The sequence below is a fragment of the Apostichopus japonicus genome, chromosome 9 (genome assembly GCF_037975245.1).
Source record: "Apostichopus japonicus isolate 1M-3 chromosome 9, ASM3797524v1, whole genome shotgun sequence".
Lineage (NCBI taxonomy): Eukaryota > Metazoa > Echinodermata > Holothuroidea > Aspidochirotida > Stichopodidae > Apostichopus > Apostichopus japonicus.
In genome coordinates, this window is record NC_092569.1 from 17,721,232 (window position 1) to 17,744,749 (window position 23,518).

Sequence of the window (23,518 nt, forward strand, 5' to 3'; positions counted from 1 at the left end):
AAGTTTCCTTGAAACTTCGATATTTCAACATTAGGCCTATTGTAGCATCATGCGACCATTTCGTTACGGATATAGTTACCTTCGAAACCCTACTTTACTAAGTGCCAATCCATCGTATATTTAGTACATAGATATACATATACAGATATATAGATATATATATATATATATATATATATATATATATATATATATATATATATCGTTTATTTAGTATTACCCCCTATTTCAAAAATGACAGAAAAGGGGATATTTTGAGATTGAAATAGCTGATTTTTTTTTTTTTTAATCAAACGTTACGGTGTCAAAGATTCAGCCGAAATATAGCGATATCATAATCTTGGAGGATAGATGTGAAAACCAAAAAAAAACCAAGATAGAAATAGTAATTTTGAGATGAGAGTTTTGACATAAAACGTTCGATGTGATAGGGGCCTAGTCATTATTATCGCGGCGATTCGAAAATGTTTATTATAATGGCCGATGTTTCCAGAAAATCGTCATCGGAAGTTTGAGATAAGCGTAGACAACTTTGATTCTGCATATTGAAATGTCGAGAGTTTTTGAGAAAAGGTAAAATATTTGAACGCTTCTTACGTCAATGCATAGGATCTATTTTCTTGCCAGGTTTGAACCAACGCGGCGGTCCCCTTCCTCACCCCTTCCCGCCCTCTATAAAGGTCACATGCACCACTTCCCTCGACGTTGTGCCCCACTCTCCTCCTCGGTGATTGTTTGGCAGCCATGGGTGTCGGCTTCTACCACCCCATGGCCCATGATCACATTTCCACCTTTTAAATAATTCTAATAAAGTCGCCTGTGGCATTTCCTAAATCCTGTGCAAGCTACTACTGTACTTACACATGCAATAAAGAAGGCCTATGTCCCGATCGAGAAATAAATGTTCATAAGTTTGGAAAATAAAAGCAGCATATATATGCGTTATAGCTCGATTTATAACAGCATAAAGTTGATAGTGTTTTTAATTGATATAACCAAACTGAAAATACCCATTGAATATACTCTCTCGTGAACTATATACATACATTCCAAATTTGCAGCAAAAAAAAAAAAGAAAAAAGAAAAAAATAAAGATAGAAGAATTCCGGTTAAATTTCCTTCCGTGAAACAAATTTTGTTGTTATTTCTCACAAATATAAACAAAAGGCCTGCTTGTGTATTAATTTAGAGTCTGCTGCCAAATGTATACGGCTGTATACGTACACACGGGGGGGGGGGGGGGGGGGGAGTTGCCGTGTCGCTCTCAAAGTACACATGAACGTAAGAGATAAAAATGTGAAGAAGTAAAAAGGAGGTGTGAATAGTTCCAAAAATCTTCCTCTCTGTTTCTATGTTACGTCTACATTTCTTAGGCTGACAGACTGCTACAACGTCGCTGCCCCTCCCCCCCCCCCCTCATCCCGACACCTATCATTGCTTTATAATACATTCCATTGAAATTACCATCAAAAATGCACTTTGAAGAAAACAATATATTCACAAAGGTTCCCCTAGAACAGGCCATGACACATTGCATTGTATTTTGTTCAACTTGTTCTGCATTGGTCATTTGAGGGTGCAATTTGATTATGTTGAAGTGTAATTACTGTCAACAGAATAACTGCAAATGACCAACACGCCTTTCTTGATTATATATAGCGCCCTCTTTTAAAACGCATAAAAATTTCGCCAATGATATTATGCATTAAATCAAAGTATAAACTTGTATAGAATAATACCACGTATGTCATGAGACTCTTGACTAAATCGACGCCTTAATTAAGTAAAGTAATTAGTTTTCAAATATAATTGAACGAAAAGCGGGATCTGTTTTAGAGGAAGTCAACTACTGGTGAGGGCGACAAAACTTGGGGTGGGATGAGGTTAATAATCCACCACCATGATAATAATAATAATAATAATAATAATAATAATAATAATAATAATAATAATAATAATAATAATAATAATAATAATAATAATAATAATAATAATAATAATAATAATAATAATAATAATAATAAAACAATAATAATAATAATAATAATAATAATAATAATAATAATAATAATAATAATAATAATAATAATAATAATAACAATAATAATAATAACAATAATAATAATAACAATAATAATAATATTAATAATAATAATAATAATAATAATAATAATAATAATAATAATAATAATAATAATAATAATAATAATAATAATAATAATAATAATAATAATAATAATAATAATAATAATAATAATAATAATAATAATAATAATAATAATAATAATAATAATAATAATAATAATAATAATAATAATAATAATAATTATAATCATAATCATCATCATAATCATAATCATAATCATAATAATTATCCCAACTTCTGCCAGTCGGCTCCAGTTAATGAGAACTGAACCACCCCCGGCCGCGTACAGACTACGTAGGCTACTGTACCCCTCCCGCACCCTTATCACCATCATGTGTATAATACCGTTCACAAGATACAGGAAATGAGCAGTGTAGGCTACCCCGAAATTATCAGTGGTGACCTCCAACTCGGAAATCCTGGCTACGTGTTGGATTGTTATCACCGACTGATTTATGGTGCGCTGACTTGAAGGGTGAATGCATGCACCAGAATTTGCATGTGTGTGAGGGGAGGGATTCACAGGGGGGGGGAGGGGTCCAGACTCCCTTTCAAATAGTTTACTTGTAATAGCTCAAGCAAAGTCGTCTAAACACTGGTCCCCGGTAAATATATTATACATTTATTGTGCGCTAAAGTAAAAACTTCAATACATAGGCTACTCTAGTTCTTAGTTACGATGATGGAAATGGTAGCACCAAGTTTCTTTATTACAACACAAATTCCGCATAGGAATGGTAATAACCCAGGACCGTCAGACCATTCCCCTGACAATCAGCAGACACATTGGAGCTCTCCCCGCTCCCCCGCCCCCCTTACCCCTTACCCCAAGCCAAAAAAAAAAGGAAAAAGAAAGAAAGAAACCAAATAAATATGACCGGGCTTAGATCTTACTTAGCCTTGTATTCGGCATAAGTTGAGAGTAGATACCCGAATTTCCTTTTCCCGACGTATAATGCTTACAATTATGCCTACATAGTCTATATATTGCCCAAAACACAAACTTTTCTAAACCGCACTCAAGTTAGCGAGAAAACGTATCGCGGTGTTCAAGTTCTTGGAAACAGACCCTATATACTTCCTCTTGTGGCCACAGGTTTGGTATAATTGTGTAATCATTAATCCCTACAACGACTCTTCTACTGTATTACGACGTTATAGTACGGTGTATTTTGGATGCCGTTGTGAAGCAAAATGCACAAGCTATGATTCCAGCGAGAGGTATATTCTTTAACGATTTCCTGGCACATATATAGACTTTCCGATCTAACCTCATATCGATCACCTATAATATGTCACCATGATAGAGCTGCTAGGCACGAAACCAAACAATTTGATCCACTCTCATTTAATTTGTCTTAACCCTTAATCCCTTACACTCATATCGTAATCTATTTAATGATGGTGTTAGACATGGGCGGCGATCATGGGGGGGGGGGACGTTTGGGACATGTCCCCCCAATATTTTAGGTAGGGGGGTATAGTATCTAATATCCCCCAATATTTGGTGGCATAGTTTTTGTTTGTGGCTATAAGAGCATTTTTTATGATATCGATAGTAATTTCAAAATAGAAAAAGCTTAGATGCTACTTACAAGGTCTGGGAAGTGCGATTTCCAGCTTTCTGGGAGGCATTTTCAGCCAAAATTTGCTTTTAAATTCGCGCCAACTTATGGTGGCGCCACGCTTAGATAGTTTGACTACAAGCTTTGCCCCTCCCTTGGCAGATTCCTCGCTACGCGCCTGTATAACCGTGTCACAATTTGTTACTAAATATCACCAAAAAAAAAAAAACGTCACAGACTTTCATCGAGAGTAGTTTTTACTTTTTTTTTCCGAAATGAATAAGCTAGACGGACCATGGGCGCAGATCCTGGTGGGGATAGCTGGACGCGTCCCCGCTAACCTTTTCAGTTGTGGGGACATGATATACTGTGTCCCCACCAATTGTTCTAGACTAAATGCTGAATTGCAAATTTCCCTGTATTGAACTTTGGCGCAGTTTGATCTAGCATTGTGCAAATGACATGCAGCAGTTCTCACTTTATTACATTTATGCACAGTTGTTTAATTTTGGAAGAAAATCGCATTTGCGGCAGTCTATGATTGTTTTCTGGGGGAGGACCCAGACCCATTATATACAAAAGTCTACTTGGATTATTTGTGCCCTGATTTTTTTCTGCAGAAGCCAATGTGTTCCTCCAACTTGAATTTCTAAGCCATGATACCTCAAATTTCAGGTTTTGGAGCTTCATTGGGTCTGGGAAGTGTTATTTCCGGCGATCTGGGAGGTATACTTTCCCCCCAAAAAATCTTCAAAAATCGCAAACCAATGGTCGCGCTCCGCTTAGATAGTATCAGAGAACAGATACGGGTCCCCACCATTATCCAAGACTGATCTGCGCCCATGAGACAGACCGCGTCCGTAATGAAATTGGGTATTATACAAAATATCACGAAGCGCTCGAACGATTTTGGGGATGCGCGCCTGCACCCAAGCAAATGCTCCCCCCCCCCCAAAAAAAAATTAAAACAAATCGCCGCCCCTGGTGTTAGAACTGTTACACGTGAGTGATGACACCAGTCACATGGCAGAACAGTTCGAAAAACGAATGCTATATGAGTTCGGAACAGGTCTACGTGACAAAATGCACGCCGAAGGGTGGAAGCAGTTGTGAACGCTGCTAACGTAAAATATTGACCTACAGAGCTCAATAAGTACCGCAAAGTGATCATCATATTACATGCACCTTTAGTTAGCATGCCCAATTCAGAATCATAAAGTACTATTCGTGTGATAAATTCGTGAAAATGAATAATAAAATCAGAGAAAATCTGGTATAACATATTCATTGATAATAATACAATTATATCATGGTACTTTACATGCTCCGTACAAAGATACACGTGCTTCTTCGTGTATGGTTCTAGTGTAGGCAGTAATTGTGCATTCAGATATCAAAAGGTGCATTGCTCGGTAGCAGACTACAGTTGCACAGTATCTGATCGATCGGATTTGCGTGTGCTTCACATTCTTCATTGCGTGTCCCAAAGACTTGTACTTGTTTCAGCTGTGAATTTAAAATTGAGCACAATGATGTTCCAAATCGCCAGTCGCATGGTGTTTATTGCCATTTGCATGTTATATACATGCAATACCTGTACGGCAGGTTAGTATGTGCCATTAAGTACAATAATCATTGCATATGATCTTGCCCATTTAGTGGGCCCTGTATAACTAGAACTGTACTAAAAACTTAACTGACGTGTAACTGAGGCCTAGGCTAGGCCACATGCGCTCCAGGCCCACTGTATGAGGCACAATATGCCCAACATATGGGATGATCAGGCTACTACTTTTGACTTGAGGCATAGGCCGCCTGTGCATATATGCTTTTAAAACTGCATACATGTCAAGCCCAAACATATCTTCAAAGTACTCGCAATTTGGTGACTGCCCAAAAATCTACTGTACTCGACAAAGTGCACATTTCACTCACCACTGTGATTATTTATTGTTCACGTCACCATACTGTGGATCTGCAAGTACAAAATCAATACTTTTTGTTAACTAAGAATAAGTTTAGGCAGATACATTGTGCTACGTACTTGCACATTGGAAAATTATATTTCTGTGCATTATGAAATTTCAACTTATTCCACCAAAAGTAAGTGATGAACAAAGTAAAACATGGTGCATAATCATAAATAGCCTAAGCAGCTAGACCTAAGCCTAATTTAATGTCTCAAACAATATCAAAGGCACAACTACGGTTTACCTGTACAAATTTAGCTTGACTTCTGTAACATTAGGGCTCATATCTTCTACTACTAGTACTAGGCATATATACTACTGTACGTAACGATACGATAGCCAGGTGTGCTAGAGTTGTAAGCATACAGCACACACTGCAAAGTAGAATTTAGAGCCGCTACTCCATTAGCATGAATTCGTACATTTTCCCAATTATTTATCTTGTCTTTTAGTTGCAGAATGGTGTGCAAAATAAGGCACTATTACTCCATGACACGGCCTAATTCACTGAACACTATTATATGCCAGTTATACATACTGTACAATATCAAGGTCTTGCAGCAATTTCTGATCAAAACAATTCAAGTGCATAGCTTCGTACTGCAGCAGTGATTGTTGTCAAAATTACGTTATGTACGGTATGTGACAAAAAGGCCTAACGTTATGATACTTGAGTGCACACATATGATAACTTTGTTATCTCTTCACCTGAAGGGAAAGTGCAAGTTATTACTGATACTTGGTGTTCATTGAGAACTACAGATGCACAATTGTTTTCAGACAATGGATGGGGACTATTAGCCAATCAAATCATGGGAATTTGGAAAAGCATCACTGTCAATTCTTAGCATGAAAATCTTTGTAAAGGAATGTTGTAAACCCTGTACCTTGCGGTTGATTAACAAGTTATGATATATTTATTTTCAAGCAAATTCAATGATCTGTAGAATTGAGAGAAATTTTAGTTCTTGTCAAAAAGAAAGAATGAAATATGATCAATAAAAATGTGTTTTGTTAATGTTTCCCATTGACCTGGTTGTGCGAGTGTAATTGGGGCTTGTTTCTCCAAAAATTCTGCCCGCTGGTTGCAAGCAATTCGAAGATTTTGCGCCCCTGGCCAAAACATTGCGTCCGGACGCAGAGTCCTGCGTTCGTAACAATGCTGTTAATAGGCGTACAGTATAGCTGGATAGATGTAGCGATCCAAAATAGACATTGATTCCAAAAAGATAGAGCTCTGATACTCAATGCCAATTAGAAAATTCCTTTGGATCTTGAAATTTGCTGAAACTTGTAACCATGTACTGTAGCTAGTAAAATTAGAATGAACTTTGTATAATCAATACTGTAGGTAAGTGCTTACTGAAGGATTTCAATCTGTAGGACTGATGTTTTAGATTTAGGATTTTTACAGTGAAAACATAGAAGTACTGTATGTAATTTTCTCTCGTTATGTAGCCATGCATTTGGCCAAAAGTGCGTATCATTATATGGCCACAATACAGCATGATATATATTCTAATGGCGATAAAGAGAGCTCTTGAATATAAACCAGCATAATTATTGGTGGACTGTAACAGTTTGCATCACCTATTATGCTATTTCCCGTGATTTTGTCAAATATTGTTAACTGGCATTTGAATTTGAAGTTTCTTGGTTTACGACATGCAATATTGTACATGCAGTATGCGTTGCTACAGTATAAGTAAACATTTCCGAATCTACTGTGAAAAAATCTGGTACAAGGTCATTTTATGAAATTTTACATTGTATTATAGCACTTGGTGAAATTTACACTGTATTTTAGTGACCAGTGTATAAAGTTGTAAAAATGCGACCATTCAGTTTCACAGTCCTCATTAAAAAGCCATATTTTCTTGGACGAACCCCTCCTTGTCCTGGTACTGTACAAATTATCCTATCCCAGCCTACAGTATTGTGCTCCCTATTCCTTGGCAGGGTTGGCCATTGACCAGTGGTGGTTACATTTCTTTTGTAGTTGATTTTTCATTTTTTATTGATTGATTGTTCTGTCAAACTATAAAATCAGAAAATTAAAGCATCCACAGGCAAAAAAAAAGAAAAAAATTGATGCTGATGAAAGTTCCAGAAATTTGGATAAAAGTCAGAGTGGAGGGACGTGATCATGTTGCTCATAGAGTAGTCTGATGCACACTGTAGAAAAGGTTTACAGATGTTCACAAACCTAAACAATTCACAACATTTTCAGTGCCACGTGCAAACAGAAAGTTTTAACGCAGCTAATGTAAGTTTGTATTAAATTAATTTTATCTACAGTACTTCCTATACATCCAGAAGCACTGTATGTGTTTTGAAGGCTCTCATTGTTGTCCTGACTGGACCAGATATTAGTCATGATTATTATTATTATTATGATATTATGTGACATGATTACTACATTCCAGTTCCACCCCAAGCTGTGGATCATGTTTTTTTTTTTTTTTCTATAGAGGCTACTGTACATGCCAGCACAGTTCAAAGGCATCTCACCCTTAAAGCCTTAAAAGAATTATGAAAGCAAACCCTACTGTATGATGTTGTCATCATCATTTGCCATGCAGTGGCCATACTGTAGATATGTACCAGGGAGTTCCATAACAACTATACATGTACTACTACAGTACATGTTACGTTGGCTGTTTACACTCAACTTGAAACTATGAATGCTTATATTATCAATAAATAGATCAATATCAGATGAAGAGCTGTATGTGGTCTTAGAGCAGATGTATATATATGATGAAATATAAAATTAGACAAACCATGAAATATTATTCTTGTAATTATATAGTGGTGTCTTTCATAACAAAATTGTGACAGAAATTGTTTTGTTGGTGCATTTTCCAGGACAACACTGGAAAATTCAGTTAAAAGTCTGTTGGGTAAGACCATACATTGCAGAATAGTAACGTCTCACAGTGCGAGTGAATTCATTCTGTTCATAATTGCATTAAAATAATTAAAAGAGTTGTCAATACCTACTGTATAACCACATTGCGTCCTAAATTCCCTTGAATTTATGTTATGTACATGTATACTGTAGGTTTGAGGCCAGATTAAAATTATATATTCTGTATAGGCCTACACAGCACAAATTTTTATTAACACTGAGGAAACACAAAAAGAGGAGTTTAGCAAAACTTCATTACCCTTGTGAGAGTTACAGTAGACATACATGATACATTATATATATCCTAAGTGTACACAGTTACAATGTGCAGTGTCTTATGTTACACAGACCTCCACGATGCACATGGTACAGTACATCAACACATATGTGGAACAACACATGGATTGTGAGATTCTAGGTATTTTGAAAGGAACAAATGATATTTTCCACTATTTATGTTTCAAAAAATTTCAAAGGGAATCTGCCTGTTCTCTAATAAACAGGAATTTTACATGACCACTGTGTCTTCTTTACAATTTCATCGATGCACATGTAAATTTTTTTGCTAGACTATGAAGAATGTTATTTATGCTGTTTTAAAGAGAACTAGATATACAGGGTACAGTACTGTAGTAAGATAGATATTTTTAACAGAAATTGAAATTAAAATGGTGTGCATGTTACAGCTGCATGGATATTGTGGGCTTCTACTGTTTGTTTCATTTGATTTTTCATGTGTATTGTTAGACCATATGGTCAATTCCATGGTGACTCGCATGACATTTTTACTAAAATTCCTCTCTATTTGATATCATTAAACCAATAAAGAAATTACCTGGGAGGAAAGCATTCATGTAGCAGCGAAAGTCACCTTAATGCTTACAACAGTAGACAAAGAATATTTATACCTCAAGTATTGGGGGTGAAATTGGCAAAAAACTAAACGTGACTCGCGTAACAGTTACTATTAGCAAAAATCAGAATGCACACACAAATGTTCGATTTCTTATGTCTTATTATTTATGATTGCAGACAGTAGGTAATATACTGTACGAGTAGTACATTTGTTCAGGCAATATATCTTGTCAATTAATATTTATAACAATATTTAGTCTGTTGAGGTCACTCATTTGAAAGTTATAGAAGAAACATCTATCAAAATGTGATTCAAATTACCTCTCATTTGTCATACAGTATTTGAATAAACCAAAAGTGTAATATTTGAGAAGATACATTCGCTCATAGGATTTTGGGAATGATTGAGCAGTTAAAACCTTAAAGCAGTATTTTGCGTCCTCGACTATGATATTTCTCAACCTCACTGACTTCACTATGCCATAACGACATACATAACTAGCTTATCTATTTATATTTTACTTCAAATGGTGGCATAAAAGTCGAAAAATTTGCAACTTTCAACTGTGTTGTTCTCCAAGATATTTTCCGTTGGGAACCCAATAAACCTCGCCCATAATATGAATATTTAAACACTACGAACGTCATTGACAGATACGTAATATAACACCACGCTTGATTTGTGTACAGTCTATATGGCAGTTGTACCAGGGAGTTGTACCAACGCAAAGTCTTGAATCTATTTTTAGCAACGGCTCATAACTAAACCTGCATCTCTGATTGGTTGAATTCAAACTAGTGGATTTGGGAACTGAATGCGATTTAATTTTGTATGTGGAATACTCGCCAATTAACGTTTTTGGCAGGGAGAAACGTGGCTAATATCTTAATTTGCTGTTTTGTGATTTGATGTATGTAAAAAACTCGATGGACATGTCAAAAAAGTAGAAAACGGCGACCAAACGCAAAATGCTCATGAATAAACATACTATTCACTGATTGGTGGAATTCAAACTAGTGGATTTGGAGATATGAAAACTTTGTCGAGGACACTTTTACTCGTTATCGATATAAATCGTTAATTACTCGCTAATTAAGGCTCTTGGCAGGATGAAACTTGGATGGTATCTTAGTTTACTGTTTTATGATTGATACATGTAAAAAAATCGATGCACATGTTAAAAAGGTGGAAAAAAGCGACCCAACGCAAAATGCTGCTTTAAGGTTGTCAAGTCATATCACATGGCATTGCCAGATACAAATATAGATTGTTTTTGTGTATTACTAAAAAATCAATGACATGTGCTAACTTTCCAAATGTGGTGATAAAACAGGCATTATATTGCGAATAAATGAGGGTCATTCCGTGTCAAATCACGGATGGCTGTTGCTGCACCCTTTCCAAAAATTCCCAAATTTATTGTATGATTGGACCACCATAAAATAAGCATATTCTGAAAATTTCAGTTGCATTGCTTTACAATTGGCTGATTTATCACACTTTGAAATTCCGCAATTTGTCGCCACCATGGCATTTTGGCATTTTCTTGACTTTTGAGGTCTCATTTCTCAGCAATTGAACATTCTACTACCTTTCTAATACAGATGCCTAAAGAGTCTATCCCATAGAACAGGAAAATAAAAAATTAGGCTACAAAGATATTGTCTTGTGGAGTTAGGTCAACTTAAAAGTGTCAAAATATTTGATTTTTGTACTTTTCACTAAAAAATGTGCTATTTTTAGTGATGAATTGCTCCTAAACCATTGCTTCAGGGTACTTGATTCTTTCAGAGGTTATTATGTCTAGTACAAATATTACAAAATAATGATTACAATGCTTTCCTAGACTATGTTTGCAAGTTGTGCAACTCTAAAGTTGCTATTTCATGCTGCGATTCAGCATGAGGTAGGGGTTTTGATGCCAATTTTTTACCAAAGTAACCATGTTAGAGGTGTCAGGGTTTATACTTTATTAAAAAGTATAAAGTTCTTACACAGTAACAAATTTCAGGGTTCTAGCTGTTCTCAATATTAATTTATGAAGTTGTTAAGTTGCTCCGATGTACAAAAGAGGTCGTTTTTGACGGCCAATAACTCAAAACGCGTCAAATTAAAAAAAATTGATAATTTTTTCTGGAAGAAATATAGTACCACCCTGTTTGTACAAAAAATTTCAGGAGGGTGTTTTGCCTTATTTTGAAATGAAAAATCCTCAAAGTTTGTCAAAGTCAGTACACACATATGTATGTACAGTGTGTACGTGACTCACGTGACATTCGTAAAGGGTGATTTTCTGCAAAATTTGAATATCTTCTGCAAAGGAAAATTCAGTAATCCTTTGGTATCTATGTGACGACTTGATATTAATTATTTGGAGTAAAACTTTTGTGCAGGCAAGGAGAAAAAAACAAAAACAGTCAATTTTGTGACTCACATGACAGTAAATTGAGTGTATTTACTGTTTTCAATTTACCACTGTTGTCTAATGCCTTGATGTCAAAATAAAATTGAAGCTATTAAGTGAGCACTATGCTATAGCAAATATAATTAGTCCAACACACAGTTAATAGTTAGAAACACTATCTTGAATTGACGTGACTCGCATGACATTCGTAAAGGGTGATTTTCCGCAAAATTTGAAAATCTTCTGGAAAGGAAAATTCAGTAATCCTTTTGGTATCTATGTGAAGACTTGATATTCATTATTTGGAGTAAAACTATTGTGCAGGCAAGGGAGAAAAAAAACAAAACAGTCAATTTTGTGACTCGCGTGACAGTAAATCGAGGGTGTTTTCAATTCACCACTATTGTCTAATGCCTTGATGTAGAAAAAAAATTGAAGCTATTAAGTGAGCACTATGCTATAGCAAATATAATTAGTCCAAAAAACTGATGATACCTATGATTACTATGTACAAATCTGCACAATATGAAATTTCACTGTATTTTTCATAATTGAGTTACTACAGGAACCATTTGTTATTACCAACCCCATAATCAACAAATGATGTGTCGGGGGTGAAATTTTTTTTTTGATGTCTACAAGTATTCTATTTATTGGAAACTTATACAATTTTAATGTACAATGATTTTAAAATTTTTGGTATGATGTTGACCTTATCATGGAATTGACCATATACATCATGGAGGAAATACAGCTACTGTATAGAACATATTGCATGTTTTCACCTATGTTCTTGTTGGTTATTCCAAGTACATATGAGAAGAAAAAAAGAACAATTTGACATTGATGTCAAACTTTGCAATCCAACCTCCTGGAATGACCCAAATTAGTCATGTTGAGGAAAGCAGCTTTACCACACACTATGACATCACACACTGACAATATTGCAGCCACTTGATACAGGTTGAAACCATGTGGAGGGTCTGAGTATGTGATGGGTACATGTGAAAGGTGCACTGATGCCACAGTCAAAGACTTCAGACTTTACAGGGCTAACATAAGGACTTTTCCTGACCTTTTGAAGTTTACGCTTTGTGTTAAGTTTACGCTTTGTGTTAAATTGGTGCACCTGTTCAGTGAAGGTGAACTTCAGTACATTAAGGTGGTGAGCACAGAGTTTGTGACCTCAAAGCAAACTTTAAAAAGTTTTCATAACAACTGCAACTCTTTGGTACAGAAAGTACTTGTTATAGAGAGTTCATTGTGCACAACCTGTACCGGGTCAAGTAGTGGTCTTAGAACCATAATTGTTTCAGGTTAAACTGTATGACATACTGTTATTATATACTGTACATGAACTGTATGCCTGTAACTTTATTCACAGCCTGAGCCTACTGTGTACTAGGGCAGTAAGTTTTGCTTTATAATTGTGTTTGCTTCTGGAACTTTTCATCTTTTGGCTATTGAGTCTCCTCTGTAGCGTGTGTGTGAAGTCTACACATTGTTTGTACACAGTATCAACATCTGAAATCATAATTAATAGTTCTAACTGTCCACTAGTACAGTATATATTTAGTTAAGTCAGAGTTCTTTCAGCAAGTTCCTTTGGGAGAGTTACAGTTATTTCTGACTAGATACTGTAATTCCAACCTACAGTATTTCTCAGTATACAGTACTACCTTGCAATTAATCAACCGTACTGTACAAAGCCTCTTCTCCAACACTCCGGTCCCCTGCCCCCCCCCCCCCCCTTTCATTTGGTACAGGTTACAACTGTTCATTGCAGTTTGCTGTGCATTGTTATTGTGTCAACATTATTAATACAGTTTGTTCCCCCAAACATAAAGTGCAGTATGTACAGTGAACAGAAATTAATGATGAAAGGGGAGATTTGTTGTACAATGGTGGATTTAATGATTTGATTTAGTAATTAAGATACTTATACAGGTACCTGTAGATTAGGCCTACAGTAAGTACAGTAAATCAAGCTAGATGCAGAGTTAAGGTCTCAACGTACTGTGTGCGTGCGTGTGTGTGTGAAAAATGTCTATTTCTGGATTTATAACAAAGCTTGCATGGGTAGTCAACTGATGCAATTCTATACACAATGAATTGATGACAGTACAGTTCCTACATACAGTAGTACCAAACCTTTAGGACTTTTGTTGGTCTGAGCAGGGAGCTGCTTCTCTAAGTTACTCTAGCTAGAGTATAAGCTACGATACGATACGATACACCTCGTGTTCTGCTTCCACCCGAAGGTGCTTCAGCAAACTAAGGAAATCCTTAGTCGGTAATTATTGAGGTTCCAAGTTTTTTGTGCGTGGAAGGACACCGGCGAATTTCGCCTTCTCTTTTCGAATAGTGCCCTGAAGTAACGAGGCAGGGGTGTGTAGTCCTGCTCCCGGGACCGCAATTTAACGTCCCCTCCGAAGGACGTGAGTACCGCTTCCACGTGTAGCCACTTTCCTACCACGAGAAAGGAGCGGGGTGAAAATTGGTGTCAGTGTCGACACCGAGGTTTGAACCAGGGACCTCAGGTACTGCAGACGTGCACTCTCCCGTTCTGCCACCTCACCGCTCAGTATAAGCTCCCTGGTCTGAGACTAAGTGGATTCAATTTTAACACCTACAGTAAGCCTCCTGAGGTCTCAAGAAGAATTTAACAAACATACCTGAAGGAACTGAAGGTGACACCTTGAGCATTCTTAATAAGAGACCTTTAGAGTAAAGACTGGCACTCCAAACCTTTATGACTTTGTTGGGTCTGGGACTAAGGGGATTATCTATTATAATACCTACTGTAAGGTATCAGGAAGGAAAACAAATATGTCTGAAGGTGAAACCTTGAGCGTATTCTTAATAACAGAACTTTAGAGTAGAGACTGCTTTGTTGTATTGACAAATTTTGTCTCTCCTTGTTGATTTCACCTTCACAGATAAAGCAGCAAGATGGTGTACAATTTCAGCTCCAGAACAGAAGAAATGCGAGAGCATGAAGATGGCATTTGCAGATGAAGGATTGTCCCCTGCTATTATGTGTGTTAATCGTGCAAGCAGAGAGGTAAAATATATATCTGTATGTATACATGTATAGTAAACCTCATATTAAACCATGTAAAGAAAAAACAGCACCATACATGACATTTTAATAGACCAAGTTAAATATTATAAGTCACAGTCAACAGACAGACAGACAGACAGACAGACAGACAGACAGACAATGGAAATTGGATGATAACAAGAGCTCAAAACATTAAAAATTGTCAACAACATATAAGACGTAAAATAATATACATAGATATGAAAACGTTTCTATAAAATATAAAGATGAACACAAATATAAAATGTACAGGGTACCTACAAAATATAAAAGCGTACACAAATATATAAATGCCCTGGTATGCAATATAAAGTCTACAAGGTATAAAATTGTTTAACGGCTTTGGTGCGCATTGTATATCTTCACAGCAGAAGGATAAAAACTGTCAGTAAATTTTTTAGAACCCCTAAAAGTACACATTCTTTTGCCTGAAGGCAGGAACTTGAAATAATCAGTTACTGGGTGGTAATCATCATTCAGTATATTTTCAACACATTTTAAACCAATGGTTTGTGACCTATGGGATGTTGGGATCAAAATGTCAGTCCCTCTACAGTACAGAGTGACTGAGATATTGTACTGTAGGTGTGTTCAGAAGACTGGTTGACATGACACAGAGTGACACCAATATGTACTCTAAATTTTTACTGTTTAAATAACTGGATTTTGTTAAGAGCACTGCAGCCTGGCCCATTCACAGAGATGATGTTAGGGGATCCATGTGCCTGGGTTTTCAAATTTGTACTGAAGAGGTTTTAACAGTTAACTGCACATCAAATAGATAGGCACCCTAGATTATATAAAACAGTAACATTAGATCAAATCTGGCAACTAGGGCACTTTAATCATACTACAGATAAATAATTAAGTTGGTTTTTGTCTCTGTTTGAATTGACCAAATTGATCAACTCTGTCCCAATTCATTTAAATAAATAATTTAATTCATGTAAATAATCAAAACACATTGTCTCTGCTCTCTTTACTTTTTTTGACAATGAAAAAACCGACTGTTCTCTAAGTATTATAATAATGAACAAGATATAACGTTATCGGTAACTTCCTCTCGTATGCAATGCAAAGTTCTTCATATCATGTATCAGTTCTGCAGATATCTGTTAATGTACTTTTTGATTACGTGCACATACTGTACAATCTGTAGAAGAAAGAAAATTGCCACAGACTTAATTTATTGTACAGTACAGATGTTAGATGCTCACTAGTGGAAGCTTCCATGAATGGATCGATGTGAAGGCTGAAACAGGGCAGTCTAATTACTGAATTAATTTGAACTTGAAAAAAAACACTGTACATTGTGTGAACACCTGTGATAAATTTTATTTACCCGTATTTCTATTCTAACAAGAAAATCAATTTGTTTGCCTTGAAGCAATGTTCTGTTCTGAGAAAAACATTGCTTTGCAGATCGTTATAAATTTATGCATTTCTGCTGTAATAGATCTTATTAATATTCAGTTTTTGAGATATCTTTGAGAATGACTAATCATAAAATCCTATATATGGGTCAAAATACAGTTCTAGGTTACGAAAGTGTGACATTCATTGTAAAAAATGAACATAGACAGACATTTGTGAAACATGTTTTATTTGAACATGCAATATCTTCAGCAGACAATCAAAGAACAGTAAGATAGTTTGTTAACAGGAAGTCAAGTTTTGAGCACAAGAATGAGAATTTTTTTTTTTTTTGTACGTAACTTGGTGTCCACCACATCGTATTGTTAGCAATGCCATTTCACATGCTTTAAGGCCATAAACCAATGCAAGTAGCTTAATTTATTTCTGAAAAAGCTTTGCTTATATTTTAAATGATCCTAAAGTGTGCATAAAGCCAAGTTGACATACCAGGCAGGGTGGACACCGTTACGTACAATTAAACCATTACATTTAACACACTAAAGTAATTGTATGATGTAATCTCAGGGCTTAAAATCCTTTTATTTGTATAAAAACGAAATTTCCTTATGAATTAGCTATGTTTAATTACATGAACTGCCAACCACACAGTCTTTGAGAATGAAACTTGAAGTAAAGTGTTCGTAACAAGGACACCAAATAGAACTAGCGAATGGACAAATCTGTGCACAAACTTGTCTCTTCTTTTTTCCTTCATATTCAGCTCACTTCTGCATAAACACAGGAGCATATATCTATTTTACTAACATGCACCACGTGGAGCATGTGGTAGAACATATTGTTTTCAAGGAATGAGATGCAAAGTGGCAAGATGCTTGGCAACCCCATATTGGAAATAATCATTACACAACATTCTTTTTCCGTTCAGCCAGGTCAAGATTTCCTGCACCTTCAGGAGGAAGCACAATGGAAGAGGCTCAGACCTACATCAATGTTTGTCTTTATACAACATATTTTTGCTGTCAATCACATTCAACTGAATTATCAATTTATGAATTCTTACAAATATCTTAAAATAGTCATTTCGAACTATGCAAAAATAACTACAACATTGAATACGGAATGAAATAATGCATCCAATATATCATGGATATTTGTCATAATGAATTAATATTCTATGAATTATAATGTAATGAAAATTGAATGAATACAAAGTAATGTGGTACATTGTATTGTACAACAGGTAGTGAAGTTGAGTTTGCATTTTCAGTTCTTCAGGTCAACACATACTTTGGAAGAGTAACTTATATTTTCATAGCAGTGTTCATCTTGCTGACATCTTCATTGCTAAAGCGAAATTGCTCTCTTTTGTTGGCCAGTTCTGGATACCCAATTGTACAAAGTATGCTACTTCTTGGTTCCCATGAATCATCCTTTAATGCAGGCCATACATACAAGTTGCTGCCACATTGCTTCATAAATCTTACATGGATTTCCTCCTTGTTGTCAGTTTGCCCAAGGACCTGGTGAAATGAATACACAAGTGAACATTATTTGATTTGCTTGTTTTGCAAAATTATATTGATAATCATAATTAATGAAGTGACACCAGCATAGGAGGGGTAGAAAATGCCTATTGATTCAAAATTGTTATTCTCTCCTGATCTATTTGTGGTAGAAAAAACAGCAAGAACATACATTATTTGCATCGTAAGAAATGCTGGGACCTGAGAGTGGGAGGGGGGGGGGGGCTTATGACACCACTGCAAATTATTCAGGATTGGCATTTACTTGAAATCCCTTTAATTACCAAGCTCATGTTGTTGAAATTGATTCAACATCTTTTCAAATGTATTACTCACCTCCCCAATAAACACAGAGCAGGACTGTTTTCCAAACAGCTTTACAGCGACAAACGTTCCAGGTTGCAGCCTATCCTCAGGATCTGTTTCAACTCTAAGTACAAAAATGAATAAAATGTTTAGTTAAAATCAATATTAACTTAATTATGACTGGAAATCAATTACAAAATAAATACACAACTTTTCAATACATATTAAAGATAAATGCCTTCTTAACAAATATTTCAATATTTTTAATATGTACAATTTGGGTTAACAATGCTAGGAACAATAACCTTAAATTTGAATAAGACAAAAATATCACTGTGAAGAAGATTGTTATACCTATTGGATCCAGGTGCCCTGCTTTCAAGACTGGCTCTTGTTGACTCAGGATTGATATCACTGTCTTTAGTTGATGCAGCATAGTCCTTCACTTCAGGTTTTTCACAGATGATAGTTGTGATGCAGTCACTTACAGGGGAAGGTAGGTCAAAGGTTAAAGGCTCTCCCATGGATGAAAGAAACCCACAGCATGAATTATCAGGAACAGGTAGGTCACAGTTTGGAGTTTTGCTCCTTGATGATGGAACATCACAGTACGAGGGTAAGTTACTTTGGTTTATTTTCTTGCCAGTCTGTAGCTGAAAAATACCAACTGGACCCGCAAAGAGAACGTTGATGCAATTGTCATATTCCCCGCGAATGCACTTGCTGCAAAAGCAACTCCTCTCTCTGGCCATTATTATTGATGGCATAACCCCCACAAAACAATGCAGACTTCTTGTTTGAGGGACTGGTTTTAGTCCCTCGTTTCGTTCTTGCCTTTCTCTCTGTATTTCCCCATCTCTAACAAAGAAAAATGTCCTTCTGGAGTGGACATGCTTTTCTGGTACAGACTGTAAGTAGTCCCGCCCATACTTGTAGAGGTCGTGAGCATTAGAAATTATGACCTGCCTCCCTTTCACAGCAGATGCTGCTAATCGTTTCAAGACGCCAATCTCGCCATCACAAGGCCCTTTCCCGTGCCTACTACCAAAGAAGTGTTTCTCGACTTTGCAGCCTAGGTCTTCCATTCCATATGACGCTTCATTAAAGGAAGTTTTGTTCTTGTACTGACTCCCTGCTCCGTCAGAAAAGTGCACTTGCTTGGTAAAGGAGATCCCTTGTCTTCTTAGGTACTCGGTAGCAATTTCAACAAAGTGATGGACAGCATGCTGGTCATGAGTGCGGTCATCAGAAACAAACATGAGAGATTCATGGACTACCTCATCACATGATTCCTCTGGGCAGTTGAAGTAAGCTACAACAGGGTGAATGGTAGCCTGGTTGTAGCTCCAGTGAGCACTTTGTGCCTCGTCTTGGTAGTGACAGTTATAATTTTCCGCAAAATCTAAACAGAAGACAACCCATTTATCAGGGATGCTTTTGCAGAGGTTACTGAATTGCATGGCCTGCCATTTAGCGTTAGCTAAATGTTTTGCAAATGGTTCCAGTTTTGTTGCCAGGATATTCACCAGTTCTCCAATAGTGCCAGATTTAATCTTGAGAATCATTCTCTTTCCTTTCTCTGTTAGTGACATTTCCCATGACTTCCATTGCACCTCAGATTTTCCCTGAACTTCAAGGAGAGGGTGCAAATGTTCTCTCACTTTATTCACACCACATTCATTACAGACTCGATCCACACATTCTTTCTTCGGGAAACTGCCCACTGTTGAACAAACCGTAATTTCAGATGCGGCATATACATCTTTGATAGCAGCAACCTTTTTGCCAGATGTGGAAATTTTTGGTCTCAAGGCTTCCAATATGAACTTAACATTGACACAATATTCACACATGCATTGCAGCAATTTTGTGTGTGACATTGGTTTAACATTAGCGGGGCGGAGTTTCTGGAACTGGCTGAGCGAGATTATGATGTGTGGATTCTCTTCTTTGAAAATTTTGTATGCACAAGAAGTTGTGCACTCCATAACCTTCCCAGAATTGGACTTTCTTGCCATTGGCAGCTCACGAGTAATGTCACCACGACTGTAGAAGTCAGTCACCTTTCTTACTTTGTCAGCGTCAAAAGCATCCTTTCGTTTCTTTCTTTCCAGTGTGACACCAGGTGACTTGGTTAGAAAATTCCAGCTGAACCCAAATTCTCTTTGGGCAGTCTTCTTCTTCACCTTATTTTTAATTGTTAACACTAAGTGCAGTAGTCGGCGAAGCTGTAGATCACGAGGTGAACGTGACCTCTTGATTTCCTGGATGACTTTCTTCACAGAGTTACTTTCCAGAAATGTGAGCCTTTTCCTCTGTGTAGGGCTGTAAATGAGCTTCTGTTTTAAAGCAGTTTTTCCGGGGTGTTGCATTCTGTACGACACTTGATAAAACCTCAGCAAACTTTTGAGGATTCTTTGGCAGAATACGCAGTGATCTAGAGACTGCTTTCCTTTTGGCATTTTGAGAGGCAAATACCCCAATACCAGGCTGTGCAGTGGGTGATGGAGTATAGGCATTGAGAGGTGTCTGTTGACAGGGACTGCTACTTCTGGCTGCTCTTTGTGCAGCGTAACGTTCCCGCCTAGCCTCATTCACTCTTCTCCTCTTTTGCGCCGACATTTTCTGCCTCTGTCTTTTCTTGTCTTGGCGCCACTTCTCTCTCAGACTTTTCTTCTCTGCCCTCGTGTATGTTCTGCTCTTGTTTGCACCTCCTAAGCCTGCTTCCTTCTTTCTTTGTCTGTACTTCCACATTCTTATGCGACTTAATTCTCTGTCTCTCACCTGCTGCTCTTCGCTCCGATTGGCCCGCCATAGTTTAAGTCGTATCTTTTCTTTCTCAGAAAAACTTTGGTACTGATCAGATTCTTTGCGTTGTCTTCTGTAAATCCTTTGATACTCTGCCTGAGTTGTGTGCCTTTTCTCTGGAGGGGATACAGTGGCCGAGGGATCTTGTTACTTGTCCTTTTTCTGAGATTCATAGTTCATAAGCCTGAAGTGAACAATTCATAACATCGGAAGATTGCCATTAGTAACATGACAGTGTCTTCAAACACGGAAATTGTATCCACAAAGTGTGATCATTTGTCACGAACATAATATAAATTTTGTAAGAAGGAAATAGAAATAGCTGCAGTTATAGCATTAATACATTAACTTTTTGAAGTAATTCTAGTTGCCAGCCTCGACTAGAAAACGGGTAAAATAAATTAAGCCAATCCAGAAAGTTCTTATAATGGCATGTGATTTTTCTTTGATCAAGACCTAATAAAGTAGGCCTAAACTAGTTATATAAATGAAAGCATGCCAAGAAAGAGAGGTCATTTCTTTATTAAAGAATGATAAGCGGTTTAACATTTGTTCCAGTACTAGTGTGTTTAAATTAAGAATGTTGATGCACATGATGTTATGCACTAGACATTACTAACATATCTGATAAATTTCTCTAAAGAAAAAAAGGCCCTTACTATAGGCCCTTATCTATAAGTATGATCCCCCTCACTATCAACTCCTCTTAAAAAAAGGAAAAAAGAAAACCAACACAGGAATGAAATAAAAACAAGTAATTTGAAGTAGGTACTACAGTACAGTAACTAATACAAGTACAATGAATAGGTTAAGTAATCTCAGTTAACCAACACTAGTGGAGCCAGACCATAAGACAAATCTTTACATTCATTTGCGTATAGTGTCCTTGTTACGAACCAGCACATATTTCGCACTGTTACTGAAAACGTACAATTAATTAATATCAACCTCACATAAATATATTTATTACGACAGTACCTTGCAGACAATAGCAACTATAGCTGGTATGGTACGCAGAAACACAAGTATGTTACGCAAGACTAACTATGTTCGCTAATTTAACGTTAGGTCTAGCCTAACGTTAGGCTACGTGGCCTAGGCCTAACCAATGAACAAGACGTCTTTATTTACGTACGTTTACGAAATCACAGTTTGTTCTTAACACAGTGGCGGCGGAACCGGGGGGGCTTGGGGGGGCTCAGCCCCCCCAATAAAAAAGTTGAGGGGGCAAATGCTTCATTAGCCCCCCCAATATTTACCAAAGCTCCGAAACGTACATCTGCCCATTTTTCAATGCATACTTGTCGATCTGTCCGATGCACACGTATACTTTATAGGTGTAATAATTTTAGTAATTGCTGGGGGACCCTCGGCCCGTCCCTTGGCTATAGACCACATTGTCATCCCAACCGCGTCTTCACGCCCCGTGAAAAGTGGAAGCAGTGAGTGTGAGTACCGGTAAGTGTAACACAACTTCGTCTTAGGCCAATGACTTGCCTCATTTCAGCCAGTTCTCCAACATCCCCTTACTTAGTGGCGGATCGAGCGTCCATATATACAGTCAGGGGCGGATGCCCCCCCCCCCCCCTGACGGACTCAAATGGACTGCTGGCGCCCTTTTCAGCTTTTCACTACTTTTTACTTATTCGCGATTTTTGACTATTTTATTGCGCTCTCATATACCTATTGACATTTGTCATATTCTGTCGGTGTATTTTCCGACAAAATGGCGACGACACCTATTTATTCTCCGTTTATCTGCAAATTAGCAAGGCCCCGGAAAGGGTCATTTCCTGCAATCTCGGGAGTATCTTTACTCAAAAATTTTCTGTACGCTCCGCGCCAACCTGTGGTGGCGCTCCGCTTAGATAGTGTCGAAAGCGCCCCTACAGACCATTCTTGCCCCCCCCCGACCAATACCCCTAGCCCCGCCACTGCCCTTACTACACTCAAAAACGTCTTTGCGAGTACACTACGAGTAATAGCTACTCTCTTAAAACACCATCGAATATACAAATTACAATGTTTTTACAGACTTTACGTGCAATCTGAGAAATTGCAGGCTTGAGACCCATATTTTAGGGCCAGGTATTCGCAGCATAAAACACTCGGGAAGTGCCGTTTCCGGCCATCTGGGGGTTTAAAAAAACCCAAAATTTTCTTGTACGCTCCGCGCCAACCGATGGTGGCGCTCCGCTTAGATAGTCTCCACACATTAGCCCCCCCAATAATTTTTCCGTTCCGCCGCGCCTGTCTTAACATGCAATATTTTGTTTCAATTGTCATCGGCGGTTATTCTCTATTGATAATAAATGTGTTATTTGTTACATTTAATCTTTGGTGATAACTACAGATCGCCGACCAGGGAAAATATGTGTGAAAGTACAAACGTACGTCATCGGGACACTGTAAGCACTTCATTTGTAGCCTTTTTCGCGTATCCTACGTTACGAACATCACCTTAAGTAAATGCCGTTTAAACATCAATTCAAACATACTGTAACATTATTTTCATGAAATCGTGCTCTTTTTTGGCGTTACGAAAATAA

The 23,518-nt window shown here is 37.1% G+C and overlaps 2 protein-coding genes across 5 annotated transcripts in view; one reads left to right on the forward strand and one right to left on the reverse strand.

Moving 5' to 3' along the window:
* Window positions 1–5,084: 5,084 nt before the first annotated feature.
* The window catches only part of LOC139973046 (melanotransferrin-like), a 48,013-nt gene continuing 29,579 nt past the window's right edge, over window positions 5,085–23,518 (forward strand). Inside the window, exons 1-2 of the mRNA XM_071979405.1 lie at window positions 5,085–5,316; window positions 14,792–14,916. Of these exons, the coding sequence (XP_071835506.1) occupies window positions 5,241–5,316; window positions 14,792–14,916 (201 nt within the window). The 5' untranslated portion in view covers window positions 5,085–5,240. The remainder of the gene's footprint in view (window positions 5,317–14,791; window positions 14,917–23,518) is intronic.
* Window positions 14,925–22,127, reverse strand: LOC139973045 (uncharacterized). 4 transcript variants are annotated; one of them, XM_071979403.1, is made up of 3 exons: window positions 18,516–22,127; window positions 18,192–18,285; window positions 14,925–17,762 (listed from the first exon to the last, which is right to left on the reverse strand). In XM_071979403.1, exons 1-3 carry the CDS (start codon window positions 20,753–20,755, stop codon window positions 17,634–17,636), a joined length of 2,463 nt encoding a protein of 820 aa, XP_071835504.1. In that variant the 5' UTR covers window positions 20,756–22,127; the 3' UTR covers window positions 14,925–17,633. The 4 variants fall into 4 exon arrangements, 3 of the variants coding, with proteins under 3 accessions (XP_071835504.1, XP_071835503.1, XP_071835505.1); XM_071979402.1 differs by having other exon boundaries at window positions 14,925–17,852; XR_011795122.1 differs by lacking the exon at window positions 14,925–17,762 and adding an exon at window positions 17,798–17,852 and having other exon boundaries at window positions 18,192–18,274.

What these genes read in the sequence shown, in the direction of transcription:
- LOC139973045 (XM_071979402.1), bottom strand. Translation starts at nt 20,755, where the DNA reads ATGAGGCTAGGCGGGAACGTTACGCTGCACAAAGAGCAGCCAGAAGTA. An exon ending in AGGGCACCTGGATCCAATAG is followed by an intron (nt 18,286 to 18,515) that starts GTATAACAATCT and finishes TTTTGTACTTAG; the next exon opens with AGTTGAAACAGATCCTGAGG. An exon ending in GCTCTGTGTTTATTGGGGAG is followed by an intron (nt 17,853 to 18,191) that starts GTGAGTAATACA and finishes TCATTTCACCAG; the next exon opens with GTCCTTGGGCAAACTGACAA.